This window comes from Podarcis gaigeae (assembly GCF_964106915.1).
Source record: "Podarcis gaigeae genome assembly, chromosome: 4".
Taxonomy (NCBI): Eukaryota; Metazoa; Chordata; class Lepidosauria; order Squamata; family Lacertidae; genus Podarcis; species Podarcis gaigeae.
The window spans coordinates 51,299,826-51,312,470 of record NC_139677.1 but is presented as its reverse complement, the minus strand read 5'-3'; the positions used below and the strand labels follow the sequence as shown (position 1 = coordinate 51,312,470).

Below are 12,645 nucleotides of genomic sequence, written 5' to 3'. Positions count from 1 at the left end.
TATATATTCCCTGCGTATGAGAAACACCATGCCTCTGAACAGTAGTTGCTGGGGAACATGATTAAGAGAATGGTATTCTTGGTCTTGTGTCCTGTTGTGAGCATCCCATAGGCCTCTTGTTTTGCCATTGTGGGAAACAGGATGTTGGACCAGACAGACCTTTAGGTCAGGCCCAGTTGACACATGTGGTCTGGCATACCGAAGCAGACAGGCTCTTTGGTAATAAGTATAGAATACTTTTGGCCTGCAGTGTTCCATTTGTTCCCCCAGAATCTCTCTGGATTCCTTCTGTGCACAAACAGCTCTAGCAACCATCGAAATGTTTGCACATGCTTGATAACAATAGGATGCAATACTCAAGTTTTTGCTTTTTAATCTTTCCTTTGGCAGAATTTAAGACGACAGACAAAAGTATCCTGGTCACCCCAGAGGGAGCCTCCCGGGTGGCTTTCAATCCTGAGCAAAAACCATCTCACGGGGTGCTGAAGTCCCCTGCCAGCTCTTCTGCAGAAGCAACACCTCAAATGAAGAAATCCCTTTTAATGCCAACTAAGAAAAGACCAACTGCTATTGACTTCTTCTAAGCCGATAAGGAGAGGAGTAGTTTTTGTACAGAACAGTCCAGTATAACCAGTTGCTTCTGGAGGTATTTGGGGAATCTTCCTTTTCAAGTTAATGGGATAGTATACATAAGGTTCTGATTGTGTGACCCTTGGTGCTGTCAACTGTAATAAGCACCTATTTGGCTGTACATTGAGACTGTTTTGTGTATGCTGTTAACAAAAGAAAGGTAATGGCACATGACCTTAGGGTTCCAGTTATGGAGGCCCATCTTTTATTTTATTTTTGAAATAACCCTATCACATTGTGAATGAATGTGTACAGATTTGTTCTGAACTGTTGTTGCTTGCACTCTTTTAATCATTGGTTGTTGTGTTTCCTAGTGAAGAGGTTTTTGGCATTTATTGGCTTAATTCCATGCGAGCTAAGAAGTACACAACCCCTCTCACATGCTTCCTGTTCTGATTTTCCTTCTTTCCCTTTCAAGCTATTTTCTCTTATCTTCCTACCAAAGGGTATGGATTAGAAATGAAATATCTGTGTTGAGGTGAACTACTGTGGAACAACCACTTGCACCTCAGTTGGGTAGCCCGCTGCCAACACACATCTCTCATTATTGACTATAGCCCAAGTATTCCAGTTGACACATATTTCCTAAGCACTTGAAATAGCATTGTGGGCTACTTCAGATTTGTGTCTCCTTTTTGTGTAAGAAGGTATGGTGTGTGTTTGTGTGTGTTTTGTAAATTTTTGCATTTTTATAATGTTCTTATCCCTGAGCCCTTGGATAAAGACTAGGTCTTAATTATGATCCTCCCTTCATTAAAAGGAGCTAGATTAGTATGGCCTTTATTTATATCTGAAAGCCTTAATGCCTTTTGACACAGGGTAAAGATGGTTTGGATAGTAAGGTGGCTTTGAAAGCAAGGCATATTTTTAATCTACAGTGTAAGTTTTAATGATGTTCATCTTACAAATGGTTACATGATGGTGCCTATCTCTATTCTCCTGTTGATTTCTGTGTAAAACGATAAAAAAAATTGTACCAGATAATTTATTTACTGCAAGTTTTAGACTCTCAATCCCTTTTTCTCAAATGCAGCATAGCATGAAGACATAGCCCAGGAAACATTGTGGACATTGACACTGGGTCATGTGGGTCATTTTTTATTTTGATGAAGAGATCTTTGTGGGGTAAAAATATATATATATATATATATATATTCTTTGTACTCCAGCTTCAGAATAAATGGGCAGTCACTTCAATTACTATCTCTCCACAGTGGTAATAAAGTTTCAAGCTAATAGTACTCTTACTGTTTCACATGTCTCATGTGTTGTGCTGTGTTACTGTCCCTGTCTGTGGCTTGTGGTGTTGTTCTGAGTGTGCTTGGTGGTTGTTTTATCTCCTTGCCGTTTTAAATACTGTGATGTGACTTGGTTAAGACAGACATGCTTGAGTTTTGGAGATGTCTGGTATCTTGTGTTGTATATGGTCACTTAGCAGACTATAACGGAAGGCATACATCTTAAATAGAAGTATTAACATTGGTTCTTTAAATGGAGTTTAATATAAAAAAGCAACAAATGTGGGACACTGTGTTGGAAAACTACTTGTTGTGATAAGATAGTGGGGAAGTGGAACCAAAATAAGCCAGTGATTTACTTTCATACAAGAATATGGACAGCAGTAGTTGTATGTTCATTCTTATGTTGGAGATGTTGTTATAATTCTCCAGCTAGAAAGATGGAACTGTAAAGAGATTGGAGAAGAGTTTCTTTAATGCTCTGAACCTCAGGGCTTTGTGGTTGCCCTAACAGTCAAAAGATGGTTCTGTCACTGTCAGATGGCAGTGGTGGTTGCTTGTGAGTAATCAGACCTGTCTTTTACAGGTTTTATTTTGGTGCAAAACTATTTACAGTGCAGAGCCACAAGTTCATGTCTGCCTCAATCGCTAGCAGAATCTGGGAGTGGTTGTTTCCGGGACCTCCCCCAATATAAGAGCTTCGTCACCCCCAGCCTTTTCCTTCCTCCTTTGCGTTTTACACCTGCGCAGGGTGGGCGACGGAAGGGGCATGCTTCCCTCCTGGCCGGCTTGGTCAGGAGCGGTGCTGAGGCTCCCAGCAGCATCTTCTGGACCTTTCCTCTCTTCCCCACTGGAGGTGTGGCTTTCCTCACCACAGGAAGAGGAACTGTTTCGTAAGATTTTCAGAGGTTCCCTGTAACCCAACTGCCACTCTGCTTCCCTACCCTGTTCCGATGGCAGTACCCTGACAGTTACTGAGGCTGTTGCAGGACAAAAGTCAGGGTCCGTATCATTCAGAGGTAGTGGTGGGGCCCAAGCAAGGCTTCACCATTGATACTTGCCCAAGGGCTCTCTTTATGCTTCCCCCCACCCCCTCAGACTGGTATTGCAAGCAGCACTAGACAACAGGGTCTAGCCACCCTTTAAATTCCCCACAATGCCCCTGATATAGCATTAGCTCAAGGCATTGTGGGAGATTTAAAATGGTGACTAGACCATGCTGCTGCTAGTCAAGCCTATCAGGGACCACTGGTAGAGACGTAGGCTCACTAGAGTTTACCAAGGGCCCCCTCGGTTATGAGGCTGGCCCTGACAAGACCAGCAACACGTCTTGATGAATGTTAAGGTAATGTGAGTGTTGTTGGGTCTTTCGGAATGATGGATATTCAAATTTAATGGTTGATTTCTGATGGGGGGGTGGCTTGTAAACATGCATGTGTAGTATACATTTTCCTGTTCTTCCATGTTTCCTGAGAATTTCATCCCAAGATGTTAATTTCAATGAATGATACAATATGTGATGTTTTAATTTACAACTACATATCTAAACACAAGGTGAAAATAAGAATGATGTCTTGTTGTTGATAAGACTACAAAAAGCAGGAATCTCAGCTTTCAAACCAGTTTGTCTGTTCATGGGTGCATTCTAAAAATATCTAGGATTACTATGAGTTATAACTAGTCCTGTTAAAAAGCAGAATTTGCAAATATCTTATTTTTAAAAGAGTATTCACTCGGTTTTGTAATTAAACTGGCTTAAATGAAGCAGAACACTGTTTAAAATGGTTTGTGTTTAAAGCTTTGTATTTAAAATATTTTAGGAATAAAAACATTTTTTATCAAGCTTTTGTGAGTTGAACAGCATCGCCCTTTGACTTTTTTGTTTCCTCCAGTTGTAGGAGCAATTTTTATTTTTCCATTCTGCAGCATATACATCTCAATAACTCCAGATCCATGAAAATGGGCCACTTAAACTTGGCTTTGAAAGAGCACTGTTGCATTTTATTTACATTATTTTGTTGCAGGGAGCCGTAATTATTCAGTCATTAAATTTATATGCCCTGCCTTCTTCCAAAGGAGTCTAGGGCAGCAAAACTGCCAATACTAATAAAGTTCCATTAGACTACTAGTTCCACAGGCAGAGGTCAGGAAGTGAGGTATGACAGCAACAGGGATGGTGTCAGCAGCCCAATCTCCATGTGATCACTAGGGCTGGGCGATACCTGGTTTTTAACATTGTGGTATATCAACAGCTAAATATTGTGATGTACTGATATTGCCCAGTCCTATCCTGTACCACTCTGGCTTGTGCAAGCAGGAACGGTACGGGGGCTTAATCAGCCTCTCGCTCGCCCCATAGCTGATCAAGAGGTCCCCCTCTGGCTTGTGGGGGACTTCCTCAAACTACTCCACTGGTGCGCAGGCAGCCATGCGCCTGCCCACCCCTCAGTGGAACAGTTTAAGGAAGCCCCCCTGCCACCACCTCCAGCTCACATGTATACCACTAAGCCAGTATCACTCACTGCAAATCACAGCAACGTTCCTGGTCCTGCTGCTGCTGTGCTACCCTAGACTAAGACATGGTTTGGCTTGGCATGTCGTCGGAAATAGGCCTTGTTTCTTTTGCTCCAGGCAAACAAGCTGTAAAACAAGAACAAAGCTTGGTTATAGCTTGTGAAGCAAGACAAAACATGAACCTGGGTTCAACCCAGTAAGCTCAACTATGGTTTAGGCCTGGATAGTGTGGTAGTGCCCCTTCCCCAAGAACTACAGGCTTTTGGCTTACTGATATATACAAACCAAGTCATGGAGTGCAGATGACTAATACAGGCACCTGCTCAGTGGCACGGAAAATCTTGGGAAGTCTTGGCACTCTGTAAAAAAAGCCCACGATCTTTACATGTATAAGTGTGCCAGAAAAACCACACCACATTTCCCCTGCTTGTACTTCTGTGTTTATTTATAGAAAAACTTTTTTCTCATGTTGTCCCCACAAAAATGAGTTTATACAAGGAATAAACAAAGATAGACACGTGCACAAAACTAAAAGCAGCACCAGAAAAGCAAGAGAGCCAGAGCTAATGATAAATCAAGTTAAGCAACAGCAGAAATCAAAGGGATGCTTAAAAAGAAATGCCTTCAAGAACCAGTAAAACACAAGTGGAGAACAGAAGGTAACCTCCTGAAGCAGGGAGTGCCACAAATTGGTCCCTACCCCAGAAAAAGCCCTGTCATGTGCTGCCACCCACTTTTCCTCAGAAGCAGTTGCGCTCACACATACAAATGCTATAGTAGCAGGGGCGTATGAAGTGGGGGGCGGAAGGGGCGGTGACAAGATGGCCCCTGCCTCCCCTCAGCTGTAGAGCAGCCAAGGGCGCGTGCAGTCCCTACGGGTGCCGCTCTCGCGCACAGTCCGTATGGGCTGCCCCGCCCCAGGTGCCGTAGAGGGTTCCTCCACCACTGTATAGTAGCAGATCTTTAAAGGATGGGTAGGTTCACATGGGAGGAGGTAGCCCTTCCAAGCAGGCCCATAATTAGGGGGTGGTGAGGTGGGCCCCCGCCAGGGGCACAGGTGAGGTGGGGCGCAAAATCGGCTTAAAAATATGTACATAAATAAATATATCAATTATTTCCTCATAAGACAAGGTTTTAAATAAAGGATGAATTCAATGGGTGGAGGGGGGATGGAGAGGAGGCGGAAAGAAGAGCTAATTTGTCCATGACTAGGGGGCACAATGGGTGGAGGGGGGATGGAGAAGAGGCGGAAAGAAGAGCTAATTTGTCCATGACTAGGGGGGACGCGGGTGGCGCTGTGGGTTAAAGCCTCAGCGCCTAGGGCTTGCCAATCGAAAGGTCGGCGGTTCGAATCCCCGCGGCGGGGTCCGCTCCCGTTGCTCGGTCCCAGCGCCTGCCAACCAAGCAGTTCGAAAGCACCCTCGGGTGCAAGTAGATAAATAGGGACCGCTTTCTAGCGGGAAGGTAAACGGCGTTTCCGTGTGCAGCTCTGGCTCGCCAGAGCAGCGATGTCACACTGGCCACATGACCCGGAAGTGTCTTCGGACAGCGCTGGCCCCTGGCCTCTTAAGTGAGATGGGTGCACAACCCCAGAGTCTGGCAAGACTGGCCCGTACGGGCAGGGGTACCTTTACCTTTACCTAGGGGGCACAATCTGGACGGTTCTGCCAGGGGCGCCAGATCACTTCCAAGTACCTTGGTCCCAAGCAGCTTAGGGGAAATTACCAGCATCTTGAATCGCACTTGAAAACAAACTGACAGCTAGTGGAAGTGATACAAAAAGGGGGCCACATGGTTCCATACTTGCCCCCCCCCCCCGGCAAAATTTCAGGGGCAAACTTTTGCACCAATGGAATTTCCCCGGTGGTTTTCAAGGGCAGTCTCACATAGGGTGGCACGGAGGGGATGGAGAGAGCTATGCAGACCTGCAAACTCTGCCAGACATTCGGTTTCCGCGCACCATCAGAAATGCCCCCACCCACTGGCTTCTGGGTTCATTGGCTCTTCACAGGAGTAAGGTTCCCTGCCTCCACTTTGTAGTAGCAAACTACAGTATTATCCAAACAATGCAAAACAGCAATAGCAAGGTAGAAATTTTCAATGGCCGATCCACTGTTATTTACTATAAAGCTCTTGATTTATATGGGATGGGATAAGCCCAGCAATAAGACCCTTTGAAGATTTCCATTGTCATGCATAACTTGGCTTTACTATGCAGTTCATGAACTGAATTGACAATTCCATTAACAGACTTCTCCCCACCCCCCAACCTCCATTAAAGCTCCACAGCATATTTGAGTAATACAAACAATCTCTCCCTGCGGCAAGCTTTTATAATTCTGAGCATCTAGGACTGTTCCAGCCTTGGTCTCTCTTGTAAATCTATTCTTTTAAAAGTTCTTTATGCGTGTGGTGTAGCCAACAGTGATTGAGTCTAGATCCTATTGCCAAAACATTGTGTTTTTAAAAATCTAGAGTCGTGTTTCCTGAAATAGGTGGCCTTCATTATATTCTATGGGGCTAGGATACTATACAGTAAAAGACAATCCTTTACATGACTGCTAAGTGGTAATGAATGATGTTACAGGGGTGGGGTGGGAGGCAGATTAAATTTAGTTACGTGGGAATGCAGGGTGTGTTGAATATATATCCTCACCAAACCATAGTGACCTTCAGTCTGTAACCTTCAAAATAGCCCCTTGTATCCATTACTGAAGTGCCATAAATCTGCTCTGCCAGACAAAATTGTATCTCCCTTGGCTATTCAAGGCCATCAGCTTCGCTGCACTAACAGCTGGAGAAAGTGATTCCCATCCCAGTATAAAATGTGCCCATATACAGTGGTACCTCAGGTTACAGATGCTTCAGGTTACAGACTCCACTAACCCAGAAATAGTACCTCGGGTTAAGAACTTTGCTTCAGGATGAGAATAGAAATCGTGCAGCGGCAGCACGGCGGCAGCAGGAGGCCCCATTAGCTAAAGTGGTGTCTCAGGTTAAGAACAGTTTCAGGTTAAGAACGGACCTCCAGAACGAATTTAAGTTCTTAACCCAAGGTACTACTGTAAAGGCAGCCAAAGCAACAACAAAAATAATAAACAGTTTCTAAAGCTGAGAATGCCTGACGCAGGTTGTTTCCTAACTGAAGTCTTCCCTACCTAAAGGCATAAAGGCACATTTTAAGAGCCAGAAAGCTGCTGTTGTTGTTGTTGTTGTTGTTGTTGTTGTTGTTTTGGTATTTTTTTAAATGTATATGGACAGTGGACTGATTAAATACAAGCTGGAACACCCCAAATCAAGAAAACAGTTTTTGATAGTTTATAGAGATTGTCTGTGGCAGCCTTCACCATTCTGATGCCTTCCAGATGTTTTGCACTACAATTACCATCAGCCCAGCCAGCATTGTTAAGGTTGATGAGAGCTATAGTCCAGCACATCTTGAGGATCTGTTTGGGAAGGCGGATCTATGGTTTATTTGCCTTGTTTTCATAAATGAGTGGTGCTTTAAGGTCAGAAACAGTAACATACAAGTCCCAACGTTCCTTTTGGGGGGACGTTTCTAGCTAGTTTGTTGACAGAACAAAGTTTGAAAACATGGTAGTAAATATATCAAAGTTTCAGAATTAATAAGGTGAGAAAAATGCTGTGTTTTTCCATTTAAATGTAATTAAGCACCCAAGTCTGTGAAACCAAGTCCCCCCCTCCCCATCTGAAGTTTTCTATTTAGAAGTAATTTTCAGTAAGAATATTATAAAATAAGCCCAATAAATCCACCCCAATAGTTTGGCACATGCAGTATTATTTGGGATTGCGTCTAAATTATGTTTATGGCATGCAAACTACAAGCTCATCAGACTTGAGTTAGCCATGTCTTTTGAGACTCTTTGAGATCAAAACCGAATGTTTACATTTTAGGATTTAAATAGGAAAAAATGCATAGGTAAACATACCAACTCAAACATACAAGGTGTGTGGGGGGGAATAAAAGTATATAGATGCCATCTTAGAATATGTGAAAGTTAAGAACGATCTGCTTATGTATACAGGTGAACAAAAGGCCAAGATATATTCAATGCAAGTTTTGGAGGGAAATTATCTGAGAACCTGGGAGATATCCTCACAGGTGAAGGACATCCTTGATTTAAGAATGCTCTGTGAGCATAGACTGTCCCTGATTTTTAATGCTGTTCTTTGCTCCCCTCTTTCCATGCATTAAATGAGCCAAAAGAAAAGCAAATACAGTACAGGAAGTCATATTTCGGTGCTTAGCAAAATGGTGAATTGCATATCAGCTTTGTCAGGTGGGTTATATTTAGTCCATTCAATAAAAGGGCATTTTCTCTCACTGTAGCAAAAGAACAAAAACACATAATTATTGTCACCCAGGTAACACTACTGAAGATGAATACAGACATAGTTAATCCATTTACCACACAACCGTTGCAGCTCTATCTCAAACACAGATCTGTTCTGTCTGGATCACAGCAGCAGTCTTGAGTTTTCCGCTGTGTGCGTGATTTTCAGAGAACTGTGACTCTTGCCAAGCAGATATCCCTCAGCAGTGGGAAGTGGCTTGTGACTGCCAGACGACAGCATGTGACGCAAGAAAGCACACATAGAAAGCAAGCTGCTGAAATAGACTGTTTGTGCTAGGAGGGTTTCTTTTGATGCTTGCAAAAGCTTTGTGCTCCTTGGATCACCATCTTCATCAAATAAATATATTTACTGGGGCATTTCTTTTTCTTTTTGCCACTTCCTACTTGGAGTGTGTATTGGATTCAGACAAATCTCAGAACAAGAACCAAAGCAGGCCATTTGGGACAGATACAAGTCTTATCTGAGCCAAAGCAGAATTTCCAAAAACACCAATTCAGAGTCTGAGCTGAATCATGTTGATGCCCACCGTTTGAACTTCATATAGCAACAGTCTCCCCTTTTCTCAACTGGACCCCCATTCTTTTCCCATAAGAGGAAGATGAGAGGTGACATACCTGTTGCCTTCCAGGTATTGCTGAAGCTACAGCTCCCACCATGCTTGACCATTGACCATGATTCCCCCCTCATCACTGGAGCCCCCACCCCTCAGAATGCCATTGGCAATGTTGGCTGAGGAGGCACAGAGTTCAATGACTTCTGGAGGGCTATACGTTACCCAACTCCTGGTTTTAGCTTTTACTCCTGAAGATAACTTTAGCGAGTTCAAAATGTTGAGATAGAAGAGTTTTTGGCCATTAATTGCCCTGCAATGAAAGTGCTTTAAAGTTCCTTGTGCCAAAATAGTAGCAAAAGTAAAGTCTCTTTAATCTCCTGTTTCATCCAGCTCCTCTGGAATCTAAATTTTAATTATTCAGAACTTGTCATTCTGTTTTTGAAATAGGCCTTCAAAGCTATTAATTTGTATTTAAAATACGATTCTAATGTGTCTCTATTTTGGGCCTCAAATAAGCGGCGAGTTTGCACTGAATCTGTTGAGAGATCAATGACTCAGGACTTTGCAGTATGCGGCCGTGAAAGCTATAATTACATACAATTTTCTTGATGTATCTACTTTATGTGATTCCTTCCCTCCTACACTGGTCTCGGGGAACCTCAGTCAATCCATAAATCCTTTTCACTGCACAGCAATCACTGCCACAATCCACTGTTGTTCAATAATAACTCACTACATAGCTTTTAAAATTTTAAAAAGTTAAAAATACTGGTAGGTAAGAGTTGCTAGTCAACCATCCAGCTTCTATTTAAAACTTCTGAGAAATGGCATTGATTTTAGTCCTCTTTAGCAAAAAAAAAAAACCCCAGCAGATTAAAATATTGTGTCAGATTATTCAAATTGACCATAATAATTTTCATCACAGGGCAGTCTTGACAAGACTGTCGATTTTTCAATTAGTTTCTCACCCAAGACAAAGGAATCCCCCGCACCTTTTCCACTGGCAGTTCATGGCAATATTACCTAATTCAATTCTGGCTGAGCAGAGAATTCCATTTCTTATTGAGGATAACTTATGGATTCCCAACTAATGTGCTAATATGCAGCCTTCCCTGGTACAGTTTGCATAACTTGGTCATGGTATCTGTATCTGAAGAAGCGTGCATGCACACGAAAGCTCATACCAAGAACTGACTTAGTTGGTCTTTAAGGTGCTACTGGAAGGAATTTTTTTTGTTTTGACTATCGCAGACCAACACGGCTACCTATCTGTAATTGGTCATGGTTGTGAAGCAAGGTAAGGTGCTTAGCTTCAGCTTGTTGGGAGACTCCAGTGTGACAGCCACGGCGTGGTAGTAGTGGGATGCACATCAATAACAAGATGTCCAATGACATTATAGCAGTGAGAGAAAAATGGGAAGTGGGAAAATTGTACCAGGCTTGGTTATGTCCACTTGAAAAGTAGTGGAATGCTTTTAAAGAAGCAGAATGGCATCCCATCCTACTTCAAGCACTCTTTCTCTGTTTCCCCTCTCTTCATATATTTTGATTTCTCTTATCATAATAATAGCACTGCTGCTAGTATAATTAATCAAATGATTTCATGCAAAGTTGCACCTCTTTGTTGACTCCAGCAAACCAAACTGTAAAGTTGCAAAGCCAAAAAAAAAAACAACATAGCTGGATCCAGAGGCAAGTGGTGCACGTTTTTTCCAAAACTGAATCAAAGCCAAAGGCACTGAGCTTAAACATAACAAATGAGTCACAGAGAAGAAGAAACAAACAGCAAGGGGGGGGGGGGGGAGTTGCACAGATTATATTTTACAGTCAAACATAAGAAACAAAATGCTAACCTCACAAAAATGTATTTTAGTTTCCGCCCCTACCTTGTATCAACATCTTAAAAGTTTTCCATATAAATTATTGATTTTAAACCGGAAGTTAACACTTTTTCAACAGCTAGTAAATTATAATTGTACTGGTTTTCAATAGAAAACACATTACTGTACAGTGGTACCTCGGGTTACAGACGCTTCAGGTTACAGACTCCACTAACCCAGAAATAGAACCTCAGGTTAAGAACTTTACCTCAGGATGAGAACAGAAATCGCGCGGCGGCAGCGGGAGGCCCCATTAGCTAAAGTGGTGCTTCAGGTTAAGAACAGTTTCAGGTTAAGAATGGACCTCCAGAATGAATTAAGTACTTAACCCGAGGTACCACTGTACTGTGTGTGGCAGTGCCTCATAGAAATGTTATAAACAAAAAAACTGGAAGCACATAGAACTCTGCAGTTGCGAAAGGGCACAGAGTATAGAATGCGTTGAGTTGGGATTGATAAATGGAAAGGGTACTGTGGTGCATGTATAAACATATGTGGGTGTAGGCATTTGTCATACACACATATATTGTGATGTCTGTGACATATACGCTGGAGGATACAGAAGCAGTTAGTGCAATTACTGGAGCTCAGACAATAATTTGTTTCGGAGTACTGCCAATTAGTAAATCTACTATGCATGAGCAGTGGTAAGTAGGCTGTGTGGGCAGATTTAATAAAAAATATAAGATACAAATCAGAGAATCCCATTTATATCATAGCAAATGCTCGCTTGCCATTGGTGAGAAAGAACTGGCCCTATATGAACAGGAAAAGAAGTTTATATAAATTGGATGAAAATGTGCTCATGTTCTCCCTTGACCATCATTGCTATACAGAGGATTTTTTTATTCTGTTGTGGACTTTTGTAGGTGTCTTTATGGTACCTGGTTTAAGAAAAAAGTGGGGTATAAATTCTAAAATGCATTAAGAAATCTGTAGGGAATAACATTAGAATGACTTTGCTGGATCATACCACAGATCCATTTGGACCAGCCCACCATCATCACTGAGTAATATTGCAACAGAACAAGATAACTATTCCCCAGTGACTGGTAATTGGAAGTGTACATACCAGGGCTAACAGACATTGACAAGTAGGAATTGCAACAAAATGTTGCAGTTTTTATTCTCTCTAATTTTTTTATTCTAGTTTGTTTCTGTATTCCTGCAAACATTGCCCCCACTGAGCCTACTGATACCTTCCACTTTTGCATGGGTAGTTCTGTTTTGGCCAGATAACAATCCAGAACCTTAAGAATGAATTAGCTTTCTGTGTGTTTTGGTCTCTATAAATTTCTTCCGTGTGCACGTCCTTTTGCGGCCACAGTAACTTTGCTATGTACCTCTTTTGATGTCCAACTGTCATGGGCAAGCATCTCATCGTTTTCACACGTGCCTCTCCTAACTGAGATGTGCATTTACTGTAAGTGGGAAGCGAAGCGCACTGCGAGAA

The 12,645-nt window shown here is 42.4% G+C and overlaps 1 protein-coding gene and 1 long non-coding RNA gene across 2 annotated transcripts in view; one reads left to right on the top strand and one right to left on the bottom strand.

Annotated features, from left to right (window-relative positions):
- The window catches only part of RRP1B (ribosomal RNA processing 1B), a 20,372-nt gene extending 16,662 nt beyond the window's left edge, over nucleotides 1–3,710 (top strand). The window contains exon 16 of the mRNA XM_083734731.1: nucleotides 391–3,710. Within this exon, the coding sequence (XP_083590857.1) occupies nucleotides 391–584 (194 nt within the window). The 3' untranslated portion in view covers nucleotides 585–3,710. The remainder of the gene's footprint in view (nucleotides 1–390) is intronic.
- LOC310842643 lies at nucleotides 1,602–12,645 on the bottom strand. The gene is made up of 2 exons (XR_014563287.1): nucleotides 12,536–12,645; nucleotides 1,602–4,508 (listed from the first exon to the last, which is right to left on the bottom strand). It is a non-coding gene; the product is annotated as an uncharacterized lncRNA (long non-coding RNA).